Raw genomic sequence first — 24,206 nt, 5'->3', positions numbered from 1 at the left:
TGATCTCACTCTGTGTGTTTTTGAAATTGTCTCTAAAAAGATGTTTAAGTTATCACCATTATCAACACCTGCATCCTCTCCATGCCCAGCATTTTCATGTGGTTTACAGTTTACCAAGAATTTTTAGCACTCAGACTTCCCAGGTTAACTCCTAAGCAGGAAGGAGACATGGGCGGTCATGTTTCTTTGATTAAAATAAAAAAAAAAAAAAAAACCAGATTGATCAAGTGTATACTTACCCAAATAACTAATACCTGAACACATTTGTCACGTGCCAGCTTCCTGGAAACAGAGAAAACTGAATTCTTTCCCAAAGGCAAAATTTAAATGATTTTAGTTTAAAGATCTTATTGGCTTCTATTAGCAATTCTAGAATCTGGCAACATCTCATTCTGTAGAACAGAATAAGTGCCAGGCATGGTGGTGCATGCCTGTAATCCCAGCAACTTGGGAGGCTGAGGCAGGAGGATCACAAGTTCCAAGGCCAGCCTGGGTGACTCGGGGAGACCCTGTTTCAAAGTAAAATTTTAAAATAGGGCTGGGGATGTAGCTCAGCGATAGAGTATTTGTGTAGCCATGATTTCAATCCCCAGTACCACCAAAAAAATAAAAAAAGCCAGAGAAAAAACTCAGAATGAGTGTTCCCATGACGAAATTCAGATCATTCATTTCATAGTCTTTCCCTAAAGGGTTAAAGTAAAGGGAACTTCCTTATTATGCCAGCTCAGCTAAAGTGGACCCTTTCTGATTAGTGTGTGAATCTTCTGTTTTTAGGAAAACTGTACTGTTTAAAAGTTCAGTTAGATTACGTGGTGCCTAGCACAAGCGATTCGCTTCTGGGTTGAATCACTTAGTGATTCCACTAGTGTGGGAGCTTAGCCCAAATCAGTGGCCTCCCAGAATTTTATGTAATAATCTTTCATCTAAAAACATTTTAACAAAAGAAAAATATATATTTAGAGTAGTGTCTGGCATATAAAATATATATATTTGGAAGATAATCAGCCCCCAAGGCCCATGAACCTTGAGGTCTATAACTTTGAGAAACCCATAAGAATATTGTCAGATGAGAGCCCGCACATAGAACTTTGTCCTCACAATGTTTCACTACCTACATAGATTAATCTATTTAAGAAAACAATGCCATTAACTGCACTTTATTCCTAAGCAATGCCAATCTACTGACTGCTCCTTTGCACATTAATTGACCACATGTATGCAAGCATAAATTTGAGCAGTTGGCCTTATAATTGCATTCCATGAATAGATGCTGGTAGCCGAATGGGTGATTAACATCCTTTCTTAAAAAAAAAAAAAAAAAAAACATCCTTTCTTCACATTGTTCAGCTCTGGTCTTAAGCATACTAGAATTTCTCTGATATTGTGTTTTTAGTCCACCATCTTTATTCCCTAATCCTCTGGGAATGGGTAAAGTACACACCAGTTGAGTTGGGCCTGGGCTGAGATATCAGTAGAAGGTTTGCAGTGGCTACCCAAGGTATGGTTCAGGGGAAAACTCTTAAGACTGAATCCTAAAATAGCAGAGGCAAGAGTGCTGTGATCTCTTATTGAGGGTTTTCTAGGGAAGAGTGCATTGTTGTTGGCACCAGAGTCATTGTAAGTACATAAACAAACCTACCTCCTTTTTTTTTTTTTTTTTTGCAGTAGTGGGAGTTGAACCCAGGGCACTCTACCACTAAGCTACATCCCCAGCCCTAGATAATTTTTTTATTTTGAAAGAGTCTCACTAAGTTGCCCTGGCTGTCCTTCAACCTGTGATCCTCCTGCCTCGGCGTCCTGAGCACTGGAATTACAGGCATGTGCCACCATGCCTGGCTCAAAACCTACCTCTTTGAGACCTCCTTTTACATTGAGAGCCCCATACTCCTGTGCTGCCCCTTCGTTTTCTCACTAATTAATAAGAAACCTGCTGCCCCCATCCCCTGCTGCTAGATTCACTGAGTCACTTCTTCGTAGCTGAACATTGAACATTGTCTATCCTGTCTTGTCAGAAGACGAGAAGAGCTCACCTGAGCTCTTACATCAGAAGTACTTTTCTTTGAAAATGGAGACTTCTGATCCCAAACTCATGTACCTAACTAAGCCCTTCTGTGGACTACATAGCTTCCTGCCAAAAATGACTTCTTCTGCAGTAGTAATCCACTCTGATGGCTGTTACATATTTGAATAGTTGCTCATAACTCCTGGGTGAGGGTAAGCGATATAGGACCAACACCCGTGGAAAGGCCAAGATTCTGAGTTGCCCTAACATATTGAGAATACATTAGGCCGCATGCTTTTCATGTCTTTACCTTTGAGATCTGAGAGTAACTTCCATGAGTTGTTAGGCTTATCTGTTTCATAAGGAGGGCCTAGATCTAGAAAGGGTAAACAATACACCCAAGATCAAACGCTTGGTAAATCCAATCAGGAGCTCGGCCTCTAGACTAAGTCCAACCACCAGGCTATGTTCCCAGCTGTGGACTGGAACTAAAACTCCAAGAGATCCTAAATCCAATTTTTTTTTTTTTCTCTTCAGTCTTTAAACTTCTTCCAGTTTGTGGGAAGAGGCATGCATCATCTCATTAGCAGTTTACACTGAAACCTCAGCAAGTCATTGAATTTATTTTCAGAGGAGGCAAAAGAAAAAAAACTCAAAAGCTATTTGTAGTTTGATACCACAAAAACCCCATAAAATGCAACTTCCTTATTTTGTTCATTGGCTTTTACACAGATGTCAAATTAGCAATGAAAGCCATGTGCAAGAAATAGCCGTAGACACTCGCTATTCAGTGAAGATAGAAGAGGAATGGAAAGGCAGATAGAGGGCTTCCCAGAGAGCCTCTCCTTCCAAGCCCAAGAGTTGTGGTGTCGTTTTTTAGAAGTGGTTTTTATTCTTGGCATTGGTGATGAAAAAGACTGTGGTTTACTTTAGTCAGGCTAAAGTAAATAAAAATTAATTGCTTCACTGATAATTAATGCTGGCCAGTGGCTTAAAGGAGTAGATGATGGACCCAGAGTCAGAGCTTTCATTAATCAGATGGACTGTATTTTTCCATAGCTGTGAAGAAAATACCCAGTATTTATTGGGAATACACAAAGAAATCATTGTCTTCATTGGAGGGGATTCTGTTTATTATTTCAGTTACTCAGCTTTGGTGCATGGATTTCATTTGAGTGCTAAAATTCAGGAAAAGATGTTATTGCTTTAAGTATGGCGATTCCTCAGAAAACTGGGAATGGAACCACCATTTGACCCAGTTAGCCCACTCCTCGGTCCATACCCAAAGGACTTAAAATCAGCATACTACAGTAACGCAGCCACGTCAATGTTTATAGCAGCTCAGTTCATAATAGCTAAGCTGTGGAACCAAACTAGGTGCCCTTCAACAGATGAATGGATTAAGAAAATGTGGCATATATACATAATGGAATATCATCCATGAAGAAGATGAAATGATGGCATTTGGAGGTAAATGGATGAAACTAGAGATGGTCATGCTAAGTAAAGTAAGCCAATCCCAAAAATCTAAAGGCTTAAATGTTCTCTCTGATATGTGGATGCTAATACACAATAAGAGGTGCAGGGGAGAATAGAAGTTCATTGGATTAGACCAAGGGTAATGAAGAGAGAGGGGATGGAAATAGGGAAGACAGTAGAATGAATCGGACATAACTTTCTGTGTTCATTACTTCTGTGTTATCACCACATCATGTACAACCACAAGAATGGGAAGTTACACTCCATACATGTATGATATGTCAAAATACATTCTACTGGCATGTAGAACTAAAAAGAACAAATAAATTTTTTTAAAGATATTAAAAGCAATAATATCTGTGAATTATGGTCTGCAGCCTGTGAATGGCCTGGGGCATGTGGTCAGGGAACAGGAGATATCTGCACCACTGCTCCTTCCTATGTCAGTTACAGGAGGACACTTGATACTTGGTGTCCTTCCTCCCAGTCTTCAGAAGGGAGAAGCCACTGAATTTGGATGTTCTGGTATTGGCCATCTTTAGTTTGCCCAGCACATTTCAAGTGATTCCACCTGAATAAATATGAGAGTTCCATTCAGTCAACATTCTTTGGAACTAAGTTTTAACAAAATGATAGAAAAGTTGGATATTTTTAATACTGTGTCTAGTATTAAAAATATAAAATGTTATAAATGTTATAAATATAAAGTGTTATAAATGATATAGTGTACACCTGACACAATTATAAAATAATGACAAAATGAAATTTTATGTTTTAGTTTCTCTGCATCAAAAAAATTTAAGTGAATTTTTTTATGTTCTAGTGTTATTATAATCTCAATAAAAATGAGCTAGAAAGGATCCTCAAGAAAGAATCATTCTAGGTGTTGGGAATATAGCTCAGTGGTAGAACACATGCTTAGCATGTGAAAGATTCTGGGTTTGACCCCCAGCACTGACCAAAAAAAGAAAAATTTATTCCAAATGATGCTCTTTCTCTATCTTAATTAAAATGGCCTTTTCTTTCTAATGAGAATCTGGTGGTGGTTAATGGTAGTTAGTTAAAATATACTTGGCAATATTGGCTAGCCAATGTCACTAAATACTTTTTTCGAATTTTTAGAATATCCAAGCTACAATATACCATAAGAAATATAAGTTAATTGTAGCTGCTTATAAAAAAAGAAAAGAATAAGAAATAAAGAAGGACCCAGGATATAGCTTACTGGAAGGGTACTTGCCTAGCATGCATGAGGCCTTGGACTACAAAAATAAATTTAAAAATGAAAATATGATTGTCAAGATAGTGAATAAGGAAAAGATCACTTCTTATTTTATCTTTACCCTGTTTTGTCCTTTGTCTCCAAAGTTAAAAGGGAACATTTATAAGCAAACCTAGCTACAAGGTGTAGCTAATTCATAAGATTGGCTGGTCCTCACGTTTATTTTGTACAGATTAGACTAGAACTACGCAAAGACCAGGAGCAATCTTTCTCCATGTATCAGATATAAACTTATTTAAAAAGAGAAAAACAATGTCTCACTGTAGCAAGTCTGTCAGCTTTGGTTTGGTGTTTGAGAACCTATCCTAACTCCTTGGCTGGGGCCTTCACAGATTCTACCCACAACGGGTGTGAATTTAGGGTAAAAATCACACAGAGACCTCTCACAAGTGCCAAACTGATCTGATCACACGGACTGGCTTTTTCCTGGTGCTGCTTTTCGTTTTATTATTTTACATTAAAATTTTAATAGCAGAATGTTAAAGGAGCTGTGAGTTTTGGTGATACTGCAAAAGGTTTTATGAAGCTTCAAAATCTACCCCCTGGGCCTCAGATCACAAAGTCGAAAATAGCTCTGGGATGAGAAGTAAAATGTAGGATTATTTGGAAACATTACTAGAAATTTTCTGAAGTGGGTTTTCGTTGAGGGTTCGTATTTTTTTTTTCTTTGTCTACTGAAAAGACAATAGTTTTCCAATTCACAAGAGAAGGCCCTTCTCTTCCTAAAGGGGCACTGAGAGACGGTTACTGCCTTTAAGGTCATGTTTTACTGGCCAGCTGTTTTAACCAAATACTGCTTCAATTGCACTGTGGATTCAAGTTGCTACTAAAATGAGAAGACCTGCCCATGAGTTTATTAGCAGATGTGCATTCTGCAAACCATCGTTACATCAAGAGCTACAGCAGCCAGATCCTTGACATGTGGGCCACACATGATCGCATGCTGAAATGTACCCATTATTCTCATTGTCATTTCCCACGGCCTCTGGTCCCGTGGATTGATTTTCTGATTTCCTGGCTCTATCCATCCTTGTCCTGGGTTGTATGTGTACTAGCCAGAGAAAAGAAAACTCCATCATCTTCAGGTTGGACTCTGGACTGAAAGGTTAGACAGCATCCTTGTCATGACAGAAAGCTCGTGGTCTGGAGAGATGAGTCCCCCCAGTTTGGGAGTGTTGGAATCTCAGGGTCTATCTGCCAGCTCCCTGTAGCTTTTCTCAAAGGCATTCTGGGTTTCATAAACTTGTTTTCACTGAAAAATGGCAAAACCCAAAGGGCCATTGAAAAGGCGGAACAAAGCTTTGGAACATAATGAAGCATAGTTACTGGGGAGCTTTCTGCAAAGGGCCTGGTGGCTGGCTGTGCAGTCTTGTGCAACTTTGCACATGTCCAGTCGAGAACAGCTCCTCCAAGACTGGAAAACTTTCTTCCATCAGCTTCTGAAAGGCTTTCCTGTGGTCTCTTAGGATAGTAGAACCCTCTCCAAGTTTGGTTCTTCTCCAAGAATCAAGACGGAGAAAAGTGAAGAAGAGGTGTGTGGATTTATAGCTAGCCTCTAGCTCGTCATGTTTAATGAGAGGAGCTGTCTCTTTGGATTCTAGCTACTATAATTGCTGCTGCTTATTTTTGTGTGTGTGTGGTATTGGGGATTGAACCTAGGGCTTCGTGTATGCTAGGCAAATGCTCTACCACTGGTACATCCTGGTCCTTTTTATTTTTTATTTTAGGACAGGATCTTGCGAAGTGACCTGGGCTGGCCTTGAACCTGTGATCCTCCTGCTCAGTCTCCCAAGTAGTCCGGATTACATGTGCATGCCCCCATATCTGGCTATAACTGCTTCTTGAATCTGCCTGTGATTATAGCAGGAGTTTAATAAATGTCTACAGAATGTATTGGGTTGTTCTTTGCTTTCAGAATCTGCAGAACTTACAAAGGCAGTCTTTATCTTAGTACTTAGTACCTCAGCTGAGAAATAGCCAAATTGGTGTGGATGTCAGAGATGAAAGATTTGTGAATTAAGATTTCCAGATTAGGTGTTGTTTGCCCATTATGAACCAGGAACCTGACACTCGTCACGCACATCAGGCCTTTTTCCAAATGTTTTTCATGTATTAATTCATTTAACCTTCATACCACCCTATCAGCTAGACCCTGTTATTTATTGTCAGTATTTACAGGGGAGAAAGCTGAAATACAGAGAAGCTAGATAACTTTCCCAGAGTCACACAGCTAGAGAGCATAGATCAGTGATTAGAATCTAGATAATCGAGCTCCAAAGCTCACCCTCTTAATTGCTACACTAGAAACTTCAAGAAATACTAAGAAATCTTCTGGGTGCTTCTTTATACCAACAATTGGCTGCTTCTGAGCTAGGTACTAGGATACAGACTGTCAATATATGAGTTTTGCAGATTCTGAAAGCAAGGAGCCACTCGACTCGGGTTCAGACATTTATCAAACTATTTCTACAATCTTAGATTCAAGAAGCAGTTACAGCCGGGCATAGTGGCACATACTTGTAATCCCAGTGACTCAGGATGCTGAGGCTAGAGGACTGGTTCAAGGCCAGCCTGGGCAACTTAGAAAGACCCTCTGTCAAAATAAAAATTTTAGAAGACTGGGGATGTAGCTGGTGGTAGAATCAGAGTATATGCCATGTAGTAAAGATGGTTTCATGAAATTTTTGTTTCAGATATTTTAAAACAATTTATCCTTGAATCTGGACATGTTTCATTATTTCATAATGTTTCAAACTTCATAAAGGTAATTATAATTCAAACACTATATATTACATTACATAATAATCCCAGCAGGTAGGAGGCAGCTTCAAAAAATCAAGCACATTAATATTTATGCAGTAAAGCATATGAATTTGACCCCAAATATGATAAAAGTATGTAAATAACCTTCCAGCAATTCAGGTCAGGGTTTGTCTTCCAATGAGCTTTGCTACCAAACTTATTTGAAATTTCTCAATTTTCAGAGCTTTAGAGATTTCAAACTCCAGGTTGCAAGTTTAGTTATGTGTATAGTGAGTCACAATATGAAATCCATTGCTTTGTTATTTTCTTTGTTGCAGTGCTTGGGATCAAACCCAGGCAATGCTAGGCAAGTACTATACCCCTGAGCCTCATGCTACACTTAGGATGATGAGATGAGGTTAAAAAAGTTGGAAGAACTTTGTTCTATGCTATTGCTGAAATCATCCAGTGTTAGCACTGAGAAGATCCATAGCAGCGATATATTCCATCTACCCCCAAAACCAAAACTCCTCAGTGTCATGACTTCCATAAGCCCCCCCATTTCTTTGCCCCAAAAAAGCCTCCTGACAACACACAGCTCAGACCTCTAGACCTCATGCCTTCTCCAGAGTCTCATCATAATCATCCACCCCCACATCTCAGAATTTGGATTCTTTTTACATTTTTCCAAGAGAGACAAAGGTTTTACCTGGTCACTTCTGTTTCTCGGTTCTCCAGTGCCACTGAGATCTAGGCCATTTCCCCAACAGAACACAGACTCAGGTGTTTTGGACATTGAGGGGGGTGGCAATGGAGTCTCTGCCCAGGTTTCAGCAAATACTGTAAATTTCCTGAGTTTGTGGTTGAAACTGGTCTCCCTGGACCAGCAGCTGACATTTCCCCCTGTGGTGTTATATTCATGTTTCCACATTTAACATGTCAGACTGAATGAGCATTGTGGTCTAAGGATTTAAAAGATTTATAATGGAGTCTTGAACATTTACTTAAGGAATATGTACTTCCCCTAGCAATAACAAATATTACTACAAATGACCATATTAAATTAAAGTCACTTAGGCATTTCTGATTTGTAGGAAAGTTAAAATTAATCTTATGGCAGTTTCAGTTTCAAAATGAAAACATTGCTTTGCCTGACTGCAGATTTCCAGGCTGTTAGTCAACAGTGAATGAAGTCTCCAGTGACTTTTTTTTTCTTTAAGAAACATTCAATTTTCTCCATGTGTAGAAAAATAATGTTAGAAGGAAAACCTCTGAAAAATCAACCATAATTATATCTGGGTAATATTTCTCCAGGAAGAAAAATTTTCATGCAAGAAGCTTCAGAAGTTATAGCAGTGTTTTGTTTTGTTTTTCCCATAAGTTAGATGGCAGATATATAGATTTCACTTTATTCTTTAAACTGTACATGTAAATGCATATATTCAGTTGCATACATGCATTCCATAATATTTTTGAATGTTTTAAAATACAGGTCATAAATCCAATTATAAATTTTTGGATTGAACCCTGGAGCACTCTGCCAATGAACTATATCCCTAGTCCATTATTATTTATTTTTAATTTTTTTCTTAGTTGTAGATGGACACAATACTTTTATTTTATTTACTTATGTGGTGCTGAGGATCAAACCCAGTGTTTCACATATGCTAGGCAAGCGCTCTACCACTGAGTTACAACCCCAGCCCCCATTTTATTTTTAACTTTGAGACAAGGTCTTGCTAAGTTGCCCAGGCTGGCCTCAAACTTGCAATCTTGCTGCGTTGTCTTCCTGAGTTGCTAGGACTACAGATGTGCACTACCACCCTGTAGGGTGGTGGGAAGAAAGGACCTTTCTTATCTGTTCCTATCCCTTCCCTGATTAGTTCCTTTAGTGAGTAGGCTGGGAGCCTGATCCAAATGCTTCCCCTCACACATTAAAATAATAATAACTACAAGATGTATTGGCCAATATTTAACAGGTGATATTTGCCTGTTTCCATGGCATAAACACTCTCACCATGGCCAGTTTTAAGCTACCAACATGATGTCACTGAACACAGAGCAGTTATATAGTCATTCTACCTACCTAAAGTATACAATATTAATGTAAATTATCTCAGTAAAAAAAAAACAAAACTAAGAATTGATGAGCATTGAGTTAAATATCTTTGTTTCGATATATTTGCTTTAATTATAAGTTCATATAACTTTTACTAATGGCCATTTAACAGCTGGCTTACTCATAAGAATTAAGTGGTTGGCTCTCAGGAACCAGTAGGAGCAGGTTCCATAATGCTTCCATCTAATAATTCACATGGTCAGAGAATCTGGGGAGGTGGGCACAACCAGCCTTACCCAGAATGCAGCCCGCTGGGACTGCAAACCCAAGCATCTGTGCAACAAAACTTGGTATACATCTCAAGGATGGGCTTCCTGGGTTTCCTACCATGCACCTCTCCACTTGCAGCATGTAAATCCCCATAGTGATTCTCCCTGCACTTCCCCAGACCCCAAAATCTTCAGTTCCTCACACCCCTCAGTTTTGAAAGCCATTGCATGAATTTAAAGCACAAAGAAGCACAGGGGTTTTCTCGGGGGTGTTAAATTCAGAGTCCGGAGGCCTGAAGGGGCTCTGATACCAACTCTTTCTCCAGCACAGTGACCTTGAATGGGTCACCATCCCAGTTAGCAGTTTTCTATGACAAATGAGGGGATCAGACTGAGTGATCTGACTTAACCAAGATTTCTTTCTGCTGCAAAACCTCACACCAGCTGTGACTACAGAGGGCTTCAGGAGAGGCCTCACTCTTGAAGCCAAAGCCCACTGAGGAAGGTGCGTCTGACCAACGCCATGACTCCCTAAACCTGAACTCCCCTTTAGCCATGAGAATGCCAGGAGAACATTTCCAACCCCAGTGATGGAAAGACCTGGGCTGTGGTCCTGCAAGGGTGTGTCAGGGTGCAGCCATCTTGGAGATGGAAAATGATTTGGTCTGGGTTCCTGGCCAGCCCTGGGCTACTCAGTCTTCAGTTCTTGGCTCCAGCCACAACCTTTACCCTGCTGTTTCAGCTTCTCTATAAACTCCCCAGATGATTCCTTGCCATCGGGAATCTGCCCACCTTTGACAAATAGCTGTATGGGTGGGACATTGCTTAAAATTTTTAGAGTTTTAATAAGTCCTTAAAAGGTCACAGGGAACAGGGGGAAAAGGAAGAGCATGACCGACTGCCCAGGGGCAGCCTGAGCCTGTTTTACCCAGGGCAACTGCAAAGTTGGTGTGGCATCCATCTGTTTTGTCACTGGGAATAAACTGTGTAGCTGCGGATCTTAGGGTGGCAGGGCTGTCATGATTTATGGTTGTGTGGCCAAGTTCGCAGCCACAATCCAGGAGGGAATGAGGGAAAGAGGGCTGCAGGAGAGAAGGGCTGGCGTAGCGCTTTCGGAGTGTGTTTCATGTTTAATGCTTTTAACATGGGTGCCTTGTTCTTCTAGAAGGCTCTTAGAAAAATAGAAGCCATAGACAAACTGCCATGCGTAGCTGACCAAACACACATGGGGGTGAAGGTGGTGGGGGGTGTGTATGTGAGGGTTATGGTTGTTTATGGTTGTGTTATATCCAAGCTCTAGGAAAGTGTTTATTTTAAAATAAGAAGCATGAGTTACGGATACTTTTAACCCAAGAGAAGATGTGGAGACTCTCTCTCATTTATTTTGGCAAGAGTCTCTGACATTAGATACGTGCTCTCTGGGCCTGTTCCCAGTCAAACACGCTGAAGACAGGATTTCTGCTCGACATGAGGCACAACCCAGGTGCATTCACATCCATAGACGGGCAGTGCATCCTCAAGAAATTGGGAGTTGAGCAAGGTAGACAAAATGTAACACACAACCACATTGCAGTGCTTTGCAGAACGGGAACAGCTTCTAACTTTCGAGACACTTACTGTGGCCAGCAAGTTGCTGTTTTTAATCTACACAACTATATCTTCCTGAGTGGGCTTTGTTATTGCCCTGTCCACCCACGGATTGTCTTCTTAAGGCTCACAAGATGACCAGGGACCACAGAGAGTTCTGAGTCCATTCAGAAAGACAGAGGACAGAGCCACAACAGGGAAGCATCCATCTGTTCCAATGCAGAGAGGCAGGGGTGGGAGCTGTCCTGGCATAAGAGGCTCCACCCGACAAGAGGCAAAGCTCTTATAAAATTCCATAAGCAAGAGGCTAAGGTAGAAGGATCACAATCCTCAGCAAAAAATGAGGTGCCCAGTTCTAAGATAGCAGTTTCAGGAAACCCAAATCAGGATACCTGTCTATCAGGTATGTACAGGTCATGTCTAGTTGTACCCAATCCATGCAGGAGTCATCTTTATCACATAAGTTAGTGTCACCTAGTAGCATCGTTGACATACCATCTTAGTGTGCTGCCAGTGTTAACCAGAAGATCAAATTCTCCTGCAGAAAAGATTCCTTACCTACAACTATTGCAGCTTGAGCATCCCTGATCCAAAATGTTCCAAAATCAACAACCTAATCTTCAGATTTGGGGATTACCTATGCCCAACTGGCAAAGTCTCTGCGTTTGGAGTCTATGCAGATTCCAAAATCTGAAACAATTCTAGTCCAATATCTTTGTATTCTCATTAGAGAATGAAGCTGAGGTTTAGAAAGGTTTATCAACTTACCTCAAATCACATAGTAAATAACGCAGCCAGGGTTTAAATCCTGGTCTGTCTGACTCCAATTACCGTGCTTTTAACTAAAGTGCAAAATGTGAATTTTTTTCCAACCCCTGTAGCCTGTTTATTTTGCTATTTGATAAAGTGGGTTGAGTTACCTGCCACTGAGAATGATGAGTCTTCCTGGTAGAAGCAGCCTGTTTATCCTGTGGTCTTGCCCACTCCCCGGCACACTGTGTAACTCCATTTGAGAAGCACAGCACCTACTAGTTAGCAGTTCTGCTGAAAATAATAAAAGAAAGCACTAGTTACTTGTTTTTCTCTGAGTCTATATTTTGAGTAGAGGTTTATGAGAAGGGTAAAAAACGATTTAAAAGTTAGAGAACCAATTTTGCCTCGGAAAATAAATGAGTACCTACCTGGTTACCAGGTGCAAACAATTCGAATTCCTTTGCATCGACAGTCCTTTCTTCTTTTTAAATCATCAACATCTTGTAGCACAAAATCCAAGAGCTCAAGGCAATGCATGTAGCTTTATTACAGTTCAGTTCAACATATAAAATCCAGTTTATATATCTAGATTGTGTTGCAGGAGCCATTCAAGAAGTGTGCCATCCGTGCTCCAAGTATAAAAGTAGGAATTTTAAGACACTGTAACAATATTACTGTTGTTTCATTGGGTGTTTAATTGACTCTAAGCTTTCACCAGGCCTAAAAGCTATCTGTTGACTTCCAAAACTTCATAGTGTAGTGAAGAAAAAAATACTAAAGAATTTTGTAAGCAGAATGTAAAGTGGATTGTGTAAAACACCATGATTAAATGCAATGGAATGAGTTTACGATGAGTTGTACTGAACTAGCAAGACACAATTGAAGCTGGAGGAACACAGGGAAGACTAAAGAGGGTAGTGTTCGGCTCCTCAGCCTAGGTTGGCACAGGTGTTTGCTAAAGGTAATCCTAAATGCTTTCAGATACCCTGTTCACTGTGCTTTCCATCATAGTGTTCAAAAAGGCAGCTGGCAAAGTCCGCCTGCCAATAACACAGACAGACGTATGTTCTTTAGGTAAGAGATACCATTGCATAGATTGTTTTTCCTCTCATGTTACATGAGCTTATGAAACATTAGATTATACAGGGAGAAAAGCACAAAGTTTGAATATTACTAATGAGGCAAGTTTTGGAAAAATACCTTAGAAATTTCCAAAGTGAAACTAGGAGGAAATTTAGCCTTTCCCTTTCCTTATTTCCCCATATTTTTGATTGGTGCATTACAGTTGTATATAATGGTGGTATTTGTTGTTACATATGTGTCCATGCACACAATATAACAATATAATATAGCCATTATCACTTCCCAGGATTTTCCATTTCCCTTCCTCCTGTCCCACCCTCTGGTCCCTTTTCTCTACTAATCTCCCTTCGATTTCCATGAGACAGCCCCCCCACCCCCACCCCACCTTTATTTTCCTTTTTGCCCTCTAGTTTCCACATATGAGAAAATGTATGACCCTTGATTTTGTGAGTTTGGCTTATTTCACTTAACGTAATGTTCTCAAGTTCCATCCATTTTCCTGGAAATGACATAATTTCATTCTTCTTTATGGCTGAATAAAACTCTGTGATGTATATTGACCACATTTTCTTTATCCATTTACCCCCTGGTTGACACCTTGGCCGCTTCCATAGTTTGGCTACTGTGAATCGTGCTGCTATAAACAGGGGTATGCATGTGTCGCTAAGGCGTGCTGATTCTAATTCTTCTGGATAAATACTGAGGAGTGGTAGGACTGGGTTATATGGTGGTTCCAGTCCTTATCTTTGAGGATCCTTTATACTGATTTCCATAGTAGTGATACTAATTTACAATTCCACCAACAGTGTAAACGTATTTCTTTTCCTCCACGTCCTCTCCAGCATTTATAATTGTTTGGTACTCATGATGGCTACCATTCTAACTGAAACATGATGAAATCTCAATGTAGTTGTGATTTGATTTCCCTAATTGTTCAAGATGGTGTACATTTTTTTCAAATATTTGGCCTTTCCCTTTCTGAAAAATCAGAAGATAAGTAGATCTCTGGTGGTGGTCCTCTCACACTGCTCATGTCCCCTCATTTTGAATCAGCTTGGGAAGATTTATGTGGTCATTCTGCAGGTGTTTACCCAGAATGATGGGTAAACTGTAGGGACTAGAGTCTGGCCATCATAGCCAGGGAGACAAGACTGCAAGTAGCCAAGAAAAAAAAGAAAATTAAGTTCAAATAGCAATACGAGAATCTGGAGTAATACAAAAAAGAATCAAGAGTTTTCATGAGGCCAAATATGTTAAGAGGTATGAGGGTCAGCACTGCAGAGAAAGGAAGGGCTCCATCAGAGGTGATGGGGGGCTCGAGGATGGGTCCCTGTGGGTGGAGAAAGAGAGGACCTTCCGAACAAGAGGAAATCTTGGAATGAAAGGCACTGTGGTGGGTACGGGTCTAACCTATGTGTGGAAGTTTCCTGGCAAGGAAGATTTGCCTGGCCCCCAACTCTGAGGAGCATGAAATAGACTGGAAGATTCCATTGCATAGGATCAAGGAAGCTGCTAGACTTTGAGATGGGGACTGACCTGTGGCCCAGCTCCTGTCCCAGAGCCAAGAATTTGTCAAACTTAGTTGACCATCATGCATCCTCCTGCTCCGTAGATGGCCTGCCTTAGTTACCCTCTGTTGTTGTTTCAGATTCATGACGGATGCTGCCCGCCGAGAGCAGGAGTCTCTGAAGAAGAAGATTCAGCCGAAGCTCTCACTGACCCTGTCCAGCTCAGTGTCCCGAGGGAATGTGTCCACCCCGCCACGCCACAGCAGCGGAAGCCTTACTCCCCCTGTGACCCCACCCATCACCCCCTCCTCTTCATTCCGCAGCAGCACTCCGACAGGTGAGTGGCTTGGCCCTGCCTCAGGGAGAGATGCCCTGGGGGCTGGGGACACAGGGTGTCTTAGATCTGATGTCTACTTTGATTCTTTTCTGGCCTCTACAGAATATGGATTCATTTGATCTATTATTGAAGAAATGTTTATAGATGATTAACATGCATGTGATCATGACTTCATAGATCTTTTTAAGGCCTTACCATTATGCATGGGTGAAGTGGTTGATGTCTTGGGTTTGCTTTATTCGGGTGAAGTACTACATGAACCCAGATAGCCACATGTTGGTTACTGTTGAAGCTGAGTGATGGGTACGTGGAGGTTCCTTATACCATCTTCCTGTTTTTGCAGTTTTTTTTTTTTTTATTAGAAAGTGATTAGGAATTAAACTACATTTAGAATGTCCAGACACAGAGCCGCAGTAGGAGCAGAGGGGCTCCTCTCTGTCTTATACCTCATGGAAGATATTGGCAGCCTCCCAAAGGTGGAAGTGATTAAAAAATAAAGCGAGAGTTGGTATCAAAGATGAAAATATCATCTCAGTGCATAAGACTGAACTACAGGATGGAGCTTAGACCTGTGACAAGTGGCTTCTTGGCACGTCTGCCCCGAATTCCACTTATTTCCCAAACTTCCCCTGAGCTAAGCACACTGAGTTCTTCTTCCCCATTCATAGCTATTAAGTTGCTGGTTCTTCCCAGCAGAAGTGCATAAAGATGGTGGAAGAGGCTAGGAAGGTCCCTCTTCTTTGTCCTGAGAGGCAGACAATGATTTCCCTTCACTGAGTAGGAATATAATTGAATAAAAACAAAAGCTATTAATTGAATAAAAACAAAAAATATATATATATAACATTGTCACCATGAGTGCCTCCAGAGAGAAGCTTCCCTGGAAAGGTAAATGGGACTGAAATACATAAGGAGGGAAGGAAAGAAGCATGGGAAAGAAGAAGCATGCTAACCAAGAGGGTTGCCTTATGCAAAGGCTGTGTGGTGTGGGGAAGCCTGGCAGGGCCAAGAGCAGGCCCAAAGGCCAGGGTATAGGAGGTGGTAGAGGAGGTAGCAGGGCCTAGTGCATCATGGGTCTTATTAGAGATTCCAGTTGATTCTAAAATAAGCCACTAATGATCACACCATCATCTCCTTAGCATCACTCCATCAATGGTTTTCTCTTACAGTTTATATATTTCTTTTTATCCATCTCCCATCAAAGGAGGTGACCACATTAATATTTCTCAAAATGTGTTTTAAAATGTTAATTGCACATAATATTAGTTGCGGAAAAGGATTTCCTCATAGTTTGGGAAGATATTGCATTAAGCAGAGTTAAGCAAGTTTCTTTAATGCTGGGCTTTAATATACACTGTTATTCTCTTAAGGGGAGTGAGTTTGTCAGCTTTCTGATGCTATGACAAAATACCTGAGGGAAATCAACTAAAAAAGGAAAATTTTATTTTGACTCTCGGTTCCAGAGGTTTCAGTCTGTGGTTGCTTAGCCCCATCACTTGGGCCTGGGGTCAGGGAGAACCTGGTGGGGAGCACATGGGCAAGCAGAGCTGCTACCTCAAGGAGGTTGGGAAGAGAGAGGGAGGAGGGGTCAGAGTTCCAATATCCCCTTCCAAGGCATATCCCAGTGACCTCACTTCCTTCCAGTAGACCCCACCTTCTAAAGACCCCACCACCTCCCAATAGCGCCACAGACTGGTGACAAGTCTTCAGCACAAAGCCTTCGGGGGACATTTCAGATCCAAAGAGGGGGAATTTACTAAGTTCCCCAAATTTAGCTGCTCTTATTGGGGGACCTCTTTTTTCTACGGGGCACTCAGGGACTCAAGGTTGAGGCACCCTATATTCAATCAAGACTGAGCATTTTAAAGATAGGATAGGTGTGGGAAGCAGAATGATCTGAGCCCCCCCCCTCACAAATCAACGCTTTCCTTTACAAATGGCATTAGTGGCCCCCAAAAGCCAGGTGTTCAAGGCTCAGTTGCCAGCTTGGCACTCTCAGGAGGTGGTGGAAACTTGAAGAGGTGGGGTCTAGTGGGACACTTTAGGTCATGGGGGTGTGCCCACACAGAAGGATCCGGGGATCTCCATCCCTTCCTCTTTCTCTTTGGCCTCCTGCCCTGAGGTGAATGGTTTCGCCATGCCATAGTCCCCACCGTATTGGGCTGCCCTGCCACCGGGGTCCTGAAAGCAGTTGGGCCACCTGATCATGGACTGAAACCACAAACCAAAATAAACCTTTTCCCTTTATAAATTAATCATCTTTGGTATTTGTTCCAGCCATGGACAGTTGTGTAACACACCGATTATACCCATTATAGAGAGTTTTGTGTAAGTGCAAAATGTTAATTGCATGTGTATAAATCCAGCATTCCATATATTTTATTTTGTGAAGAATGACTTTCCGGGATCTTTGGGTAACATTTCTTGTGAAAATCTAAGGAGTGAAAGAGAAGAAGGTTTTGAGAGCGCAACGCGTTGCTGCGATCCTCTTTTCTGTGTATTTCTGTAGTGTTGGTTCATATGAATATGAACGGGGTGGGGGGGGGGGAGTCTCAAACTGGATGTATTTCCTACCTGAGGTAAGTAATGTGGACTGACTCATGTCCAACACCAGATAAACAGGACTGCCCCAATTAGTTACGGGCACCTCAGAACCCCATGAAAAGAAAGACACTTTAAAGTGAGAGTTTATTATTTTTCATGTAAGAATGTTTGGAAGAAATGGAATCATTTCCTTTCCTTCAGACGCAAAGAAATCTTTATGACACCTTACTATTTTAGCAATTTCCAACTGAGAGGATTAATTTATGTTGTGGTACAGATGTATCATTTTTGGTCTGTCAAGATCATTGGTAAGTTATTTGCTGCTTGAGGGAACATTCCATGTAAACATCAAAAATTAGCAGAGGAAATGGTTTCTTAAACCCCTACCATGTACAGTTTTGATTGTGTACATTTTTCAATGTTCAGAATGTTATTTTACCTTTAGTTACAGAGATCAGCTTATTTGACTTGACTAATGTGGTTCCAGTCACTTTCTTTGCCAGGTTATAAATAATATTTCACATTTCTGCCTCCTAAATTCACTCTTCCAAGTTCCATATTCAAGGTGCGACCCTGGGTCAGAAGATACAGTTACCTTGTAGGAAATTTCATTTGTAAGATAGGAAGGCATGCTTTCTTGAGTAGTAGAAAGTAGGGCTTAGCTTCAATCTAGATTTTTTTTTTTTTTTTTAATATTTCTTAGGTATTCTTGGGATCAGCATGTTTTGTGATTTCTCATTGTGATCTACTTACAGACTCCTGAGGCTGTAGTTTGGTATTTCTAACAGGTTCTGCCCTAAAGAGTTGAATGTCAGGATGGCACCTAGAAAACATTTCCTAAAATCTTCCTGTTAAGGGTACAGTCTTGGGACTGGGGCGTGGCTCAGTAGCAAAGAGCTCGCCTAGCACATGTGAGGCACTGAGTTTGATCCTTAGCACTGCATAACAAATAAAATAAAGGTATTCTGTCCGTCTGCAACTACAAAAACTAAAAAATTAAAAAGAGTACAGTCTTGATTTGCATTCCCTTTTCGTATAAATGCTGTGTCTTGTAGCTGGAGAATGCCTAGATGGTGCTGATGTCCTTCTTGCCTTGGATTCAGGGTCACTACAGACCCCTTCCTGACCTTTGGTGTGCCTGCTTGTGTCTTTATGCACTGCCTTGTTCTCTGTGTTGTCCTTTTATCTACTTTCTAGATTGGCTAACAAGACCTTTAGCCCAGTCTAGTCTTTCAGCTTATTCTGCTTGCCCAGCATCTTCTGTGTTTAGCCTCTTCTCACTGCTCCAACCAGGAAAGCGTCTCATGTATTTTATTACTACTATGTACCACTACCAGTTATAAGACACCTTCCCTCAAAAAATGTTTTCTCGATATAAAGAAAACAATTAAGTCAATGGTGATCTATGGTAATAATAAGTAATACTAGATTATTTCTTTATAACACCTTATACTGTGCAAAAGTCTTCTCCTTCACCATGTCTTCTGATCATTATAAACACTCAATGGGACACAGGGCAAGCCTCATTACCCCACTTTAAAGACAAAGTAGTTGAGACTCAATTAAACAACTCTCCCGGTTTCTGGTATTTCCCAGCATCAGGACCTGTTCACTCTACATGATTTATTGAGCATCAATTTTGTTACAAGGCCTTGTACCAGGTATCAGGGATGCAGAAAAGCATGAAGCCTAGCCCTCGAGAGTTAACACTCGTATTCCTTAGCAGGTGCAGGTTGAACACATGTAGGAGAGCGAGCAAACGTGATGTGTACACACGGGACCGTCACCAGCACCAATGATCAGTGAGACATGGTAGAGGTACACACAGGATTATTCTCTCCATGCTGTTTCCGTGCTGCTATAAGGTTCAAGAAATGTCTTACATCATTATAAGGCAAATGTAAGTGCCAAAGAAGTTGGAATAAGGTGATACTGGAGAGAAAGTGACTTGGACAGTTTTATAGCCCATGATCACTATGGAGTATCAGCTTAGAGTATTAGTGAGCAGACCTTAATGGGTTGACAAATGGTGGTATATAAATCTTGAGAGTTCCAGGTCGACCTTCAGAGCTCTGGGAGCATGGAGGTAAAGTGACCTCAGATGAGTATAGTTCTGCTACGTGGCAGACAGATGGCCTAGAGCCCTTCTAAGCCTTAGTTTCCTCAACTGTGCAGGGGCAGCCATGTCTGCCCCAGAGTGAGGTTAATGATTGAGGACATGTCTGGGAACAACTTCTTGTGTTAACACCCTCTATACTTGAACCTCCAGTTCAGAAGGGACATCAGCTCAAGCAGAGCTACTCTGCTTCCTACTGGCTGTCAGTGGTGGCTATGGCTGCTGCTTTCAAGACTAGTGAGGACTTCTTTTTTTTTGGTACTTGGGATTGAACCCAGGGATACTTAACTACTGAGTCACATCCTTATCCCTTTTTAGTTATCATTTTTGAGATAGGATCTCATTATGTTCTTTAGGTCCTTGCTAAGTTGCTAAGGCTGGCCTTGAACTTGCAATCCTCGTGCCTCAGAGTCTTGGGCCACTGGGACTACAGAACTCGGGCTCCTGAGCTACTGGGATTACAGGCATGAGCCACCATGACCAGCTAGTGAGGACTTTTTGAAGTAGTATACACACTCGTGAAAGAAGATATTTTTTGCTCTTAACTGAATCCTGTTCTTTTGGGCAGACAGTATTTCACCAGCCCTGGCTGGGACTGCTTATACATGTTTATTTTTTGTCTGCACAGACCTCAGAGAAGGCCGATTCTGGGAATGCGTGTTGCAGGTCGTATCTGCTAAAGACCTGCTCTATCCATGGGCACATTGAAGGGGAAAGAAGGCCTTATCCTCTCCTTTTCAGAACAGATGCTGACATTGCATCTAAAGAGTTTGTGACAAAAGAAAAAGGGACAATTTGGGCTTCATCAAAACTAAAAACTTTCATTGTCAGGAGAAGTAGCACACACCTGTAATCCCAGTGACTCCAGAGGCTGAGGAAGGAGGGTCACAAATTTGAGGCCAGCCTGGGCAACTTAGTGATACCTTGTCTTATAAAATATAATGGGCTGGGTATGTAGCTCTTGGTAAAAAGCTTGCCTAGCATGTGTGAGGCCCTGGGTTCAATCCCCATTACTGAAACAAACACCTAAAAACTTTGTACTTTAAAAGACACTATCTAAAAATTGAGAAGACAGACCATAAAATAGGAGAAAATATTTGTAAAACCATGTATCTGATAAGGGCCTAATCAGTCGAGAAAAAAAGTCTTAAAATCTAACTCTGAAAAGACAACTCTGTTTTAAAATGGGATTGGGGAGTGGCACTATTTATTAACTACTTCATGACCAAAGGTGGTGGAAGTTAAGACTTAGCCAGTTTATAGATTTTTTATGTCCTGTTTTAGTAAAGGCAGCAATAACCCCGTTAACTGTAGGAATTCAAAGTGCTCAGGATGGAAACTCTGGGTGTTTCTAGCAGATTTGCACACCTGCACGCCCTGTCCCCCTCTCATTGAAGGATGTGCCCACACAGGCCCAGCCACCACAGCGTGGAAGGAAGGGCCCCTCGCTGCACCCACTTTCATTTCAGTTTCCCTTTAACCTGTGAAAGAGATGGACAACTCATTGCTATGATCTATACTGAGGTCAAGATGCCATATAAAGGTATCTCAAGGTCTTTAGGACCAGATAGGTTTTGACCATACCATTTCTGCACGTCCCTGCCATCCTTTCCAAGAAGAGAATGCTCCAAGGAGAGAGGCCAGCAGATGTCATTGTCCCTCTACGTAGCTGAGGAGGGCGAGACTGACAGAGGTCATCACAGCTTCTGCAGAGCTACAGAACGGAGTGGTATTGACCTTGCGGTCCCACTCTAGGCATTTACCCAAGAGAAATGATAACATATATCCACAAATGACACAAGGATGAACACAGCAGCTTGATTCACAGTAGCCCCAAACTGTGCAGGAGGTCTCTCCTCAGGTAAAAACATCAAACAAATACTCTCATACACACACACTGTGCACACCCACAGGAATCTCAAAAACAAGCTGAGCAAAAAGAGAGCAAGACAGAATATATGGAATATTTCAGGAATAGGCATCCCCGTCTGTGGTGATAGAAGTCACATCAGTGGTTGCCTGGGGATTGGGGAGTGTGGCATAGACAGAGAACTTTGTGGAGTGATAGGTAAATTCTGTATCTCGACTGGTATACTGGCTGCACGAATATGCAGGCTCTCCGAATTATACATTTAAGAGCTGTGTGTTTCACCATAGATGAATGTTAGCTCAGCAAAAAGTGGTGACCTCGGCAAAATTAAGGAACAGGACTCTACAACTTCCACCTGAAGTTGAACTAGTAAATAGCTTTTCCTGCTACTTGCTATAAACAAAGGAAGTGAATGTATGTTATAGTTTAAGTATGAAAATCTCTGGAATTTCCTCTCCATTGAAGAAAGACAGTAAGCAGAATCGATTCCCTTCTTAGCTTAGGAACACTAAGGATTCACTTAGGAACACTAATTATTTACCCAGTAGCATGGGTAAATAATTATAATCCATATTAAATAAGGCAAGAGAGAGAGAAGAGGGAAGTCGGGAAAGGGGAAACAATCAGAGCTAGATGCCCAGCTTTCTTACAACACAGTGACGAGTTCATTAATGACTCAGTGTTTCATAGAACATTATAGCACCCAGGGATTCCCGTGTCAAAATTATTTTGTTTCCCATGTCAAAATTATTTTGTTTGCCATGAGATAAGGAGTAGTTCATTATGCTGAGGATTTTACAAGAAAGAAAGCGAAAAGGTTCAGGTTTCCCCCCATGTTAAGCAATCCTCTGAAACTAGCACAGCATGGCGGTTTATTATCTTGTTTAATCTCTGTGCTAACCAGAGAGTGTCCCTAACTTAACTTGTAATAGAATTTTTTTTCCAGAGGGGGCAGGGAGTTACAGGAAATTGAACCTGGGGGCACTTGACCATTGATTCACATCCACAACCTTGTTTTGTATTTTATTTAGAGACAGGGTCTCACTGAGTTACTTAGCACCTCACTTTTGCTGAGGCTGGCTTTGAACTGGCAATCCTTCTGTCTCAGCCTCCAGAGCCACTGGGATTAAAGGCCTTTGACACCATGCCTGGCTAGAAGATTTTTGAGGCCTACCATTTAAAAAAAAAAAATCTTTATTTTATATTTATTTTTGTATGTGGTGCTGAGGATCGAACCCAGAACCCAGTGCCTCATGTATACAAGGCAAGTGCTCAACCACTGAGCTACAGCCCCAGCCCCAAGGCCTACCATTTTAACAGTGCTTTTCTGTGCAAAGTGATGCTACCATACCTAACCATTTACAGTTGATTATAAACCTAAATTTTATTCGCACTAGTCCTGTGTTATTATTTAATCAAATCCAATAAAAATATGTCCACTCTTAAGAATTCCAACTAGACATCCTGAAGTCCTTTACAGCCATATTTCACCTACCTCTGGAAATACAGTTAGTCAAGGTTTTGGCCCTAGATCTTATTTGCTTGGTTTTTTTTTTTTTTTGGGGGGGGGTGGGGGAGGCAGGTCACAGCAGGGGTCTGTACACTGGCCAAAAAAAGATCCAGAAAGATCCCAAGATAAAGTTGTTTTAAAGGGCACGTGTTAACACTGTGCTGCTGACACCTCTTACTCCAAGGAAGAATGCCATCTTTTTAAGCCAAGGTCCAGAGCTCACTCCTATGCCAGCTTCCATCAGTACACACTTCCCAATAATTTTCCTTTGGAAGCAAGACCCAGAACTGAAATCTGAGTGGTAGAGAGAGTGACATCTTGGAACCTGGAAAATAGTGTGGATTCTACTGAAAACACGAATAAACAGCCAGCCTCAGTGCTTCCATGCACCTCTGATGTGAAGGTGGTGCCGAGTTAACACCTGACGGATTCGCAGACCTGCCAAGTGTGTATGATTCCAAGAGCCCTTTTCTTCCCCCCCCCCGCCCCCCGCCCCATCCCAACTGTCGAAAAACACAGCACATTAAAACTAGAGAAGCCCTTTCATCTTTGTGGGTATCACGGCAGCAAACTTATTTTAATGTCTTTTCCATGTGGCTCCAGTTTTAACAATAAAATGATCCCCAGGCACACCCAGCTGCATAGCATTAGAGAAAGAATCTGAAAAAGAAAAAAAAAAAAAAACAAAACAAAAACGAGAAAGCTTTAAGCTAATTTGGTTTTGCTCAAAAGACAATCAAGGTACAGAATCTCATCACTCCTGTCACACAACTTTGCTCAGATTTCTTGGAAATATACTAAAAAAGGAGGTGATATTTGACAGGAAGGGGAAACTTAGATTGCTGGAAACTTTCTGGTGCCAGGGACGAAAGGTTTCTGGTTGTGCACTTTTAGCACCTTGCTAACAAACTTACATAGTTCCTCCTTGGAAAACTGGGTCCTGACATTAATTTATATAATAAGTTGAGTTGATCTTATCAGATCAAAGATGTATTTCATACTCTGCTGGATATGTTGTTTTTTTTTTAAACCACACAATTCTGGCTGTATTTGGTATGAAAACAC

General features: G+C 41.2%; 1 protein-coding gene across 2 annotated transcripts in view; it reads left to right on the top strand.

The window, feature by feature from the left end:
- The window catches only part of Jazf1 (JAZF zinc finger 1), a 327,436-nt gene that overhangs the window by 262,816 nt on the left and 40,414 nt on the right, over positions 1 to 24,206 (top strand). For both annotated transcript variants that reach the window (XM_027939606.2, XM_027939607.2), the window contains exon 3: positions 14,905 to 15,101. In XM_027939606.2, the coding sequence (XP_027795407.1) occupies positions 14,905 to 15,101 (197 nt within the window). The remainder of the gene's footprint in view (positions 1 to 14,904; positions 15,102 to 24,206) is intronic.

Source organism: Marmota flaviventris, chromosome 1, assembly GCF_047511675.1.
Source record: "Marmota flaviventris isolate mMarFla1 chromosome 1, mMarFla1.hap1, whole genome shotgun sequence".
NCBI lineage: Eukaryota > Metazoa > Chordata > Mammalia > Rodentia > Sciuridae > Marmota > Marmota flaviventris.
Note: the sequence above shows the minus strand (reverse complement) of the source record. Positions and strands in the feature narration are given on the sequence as shown.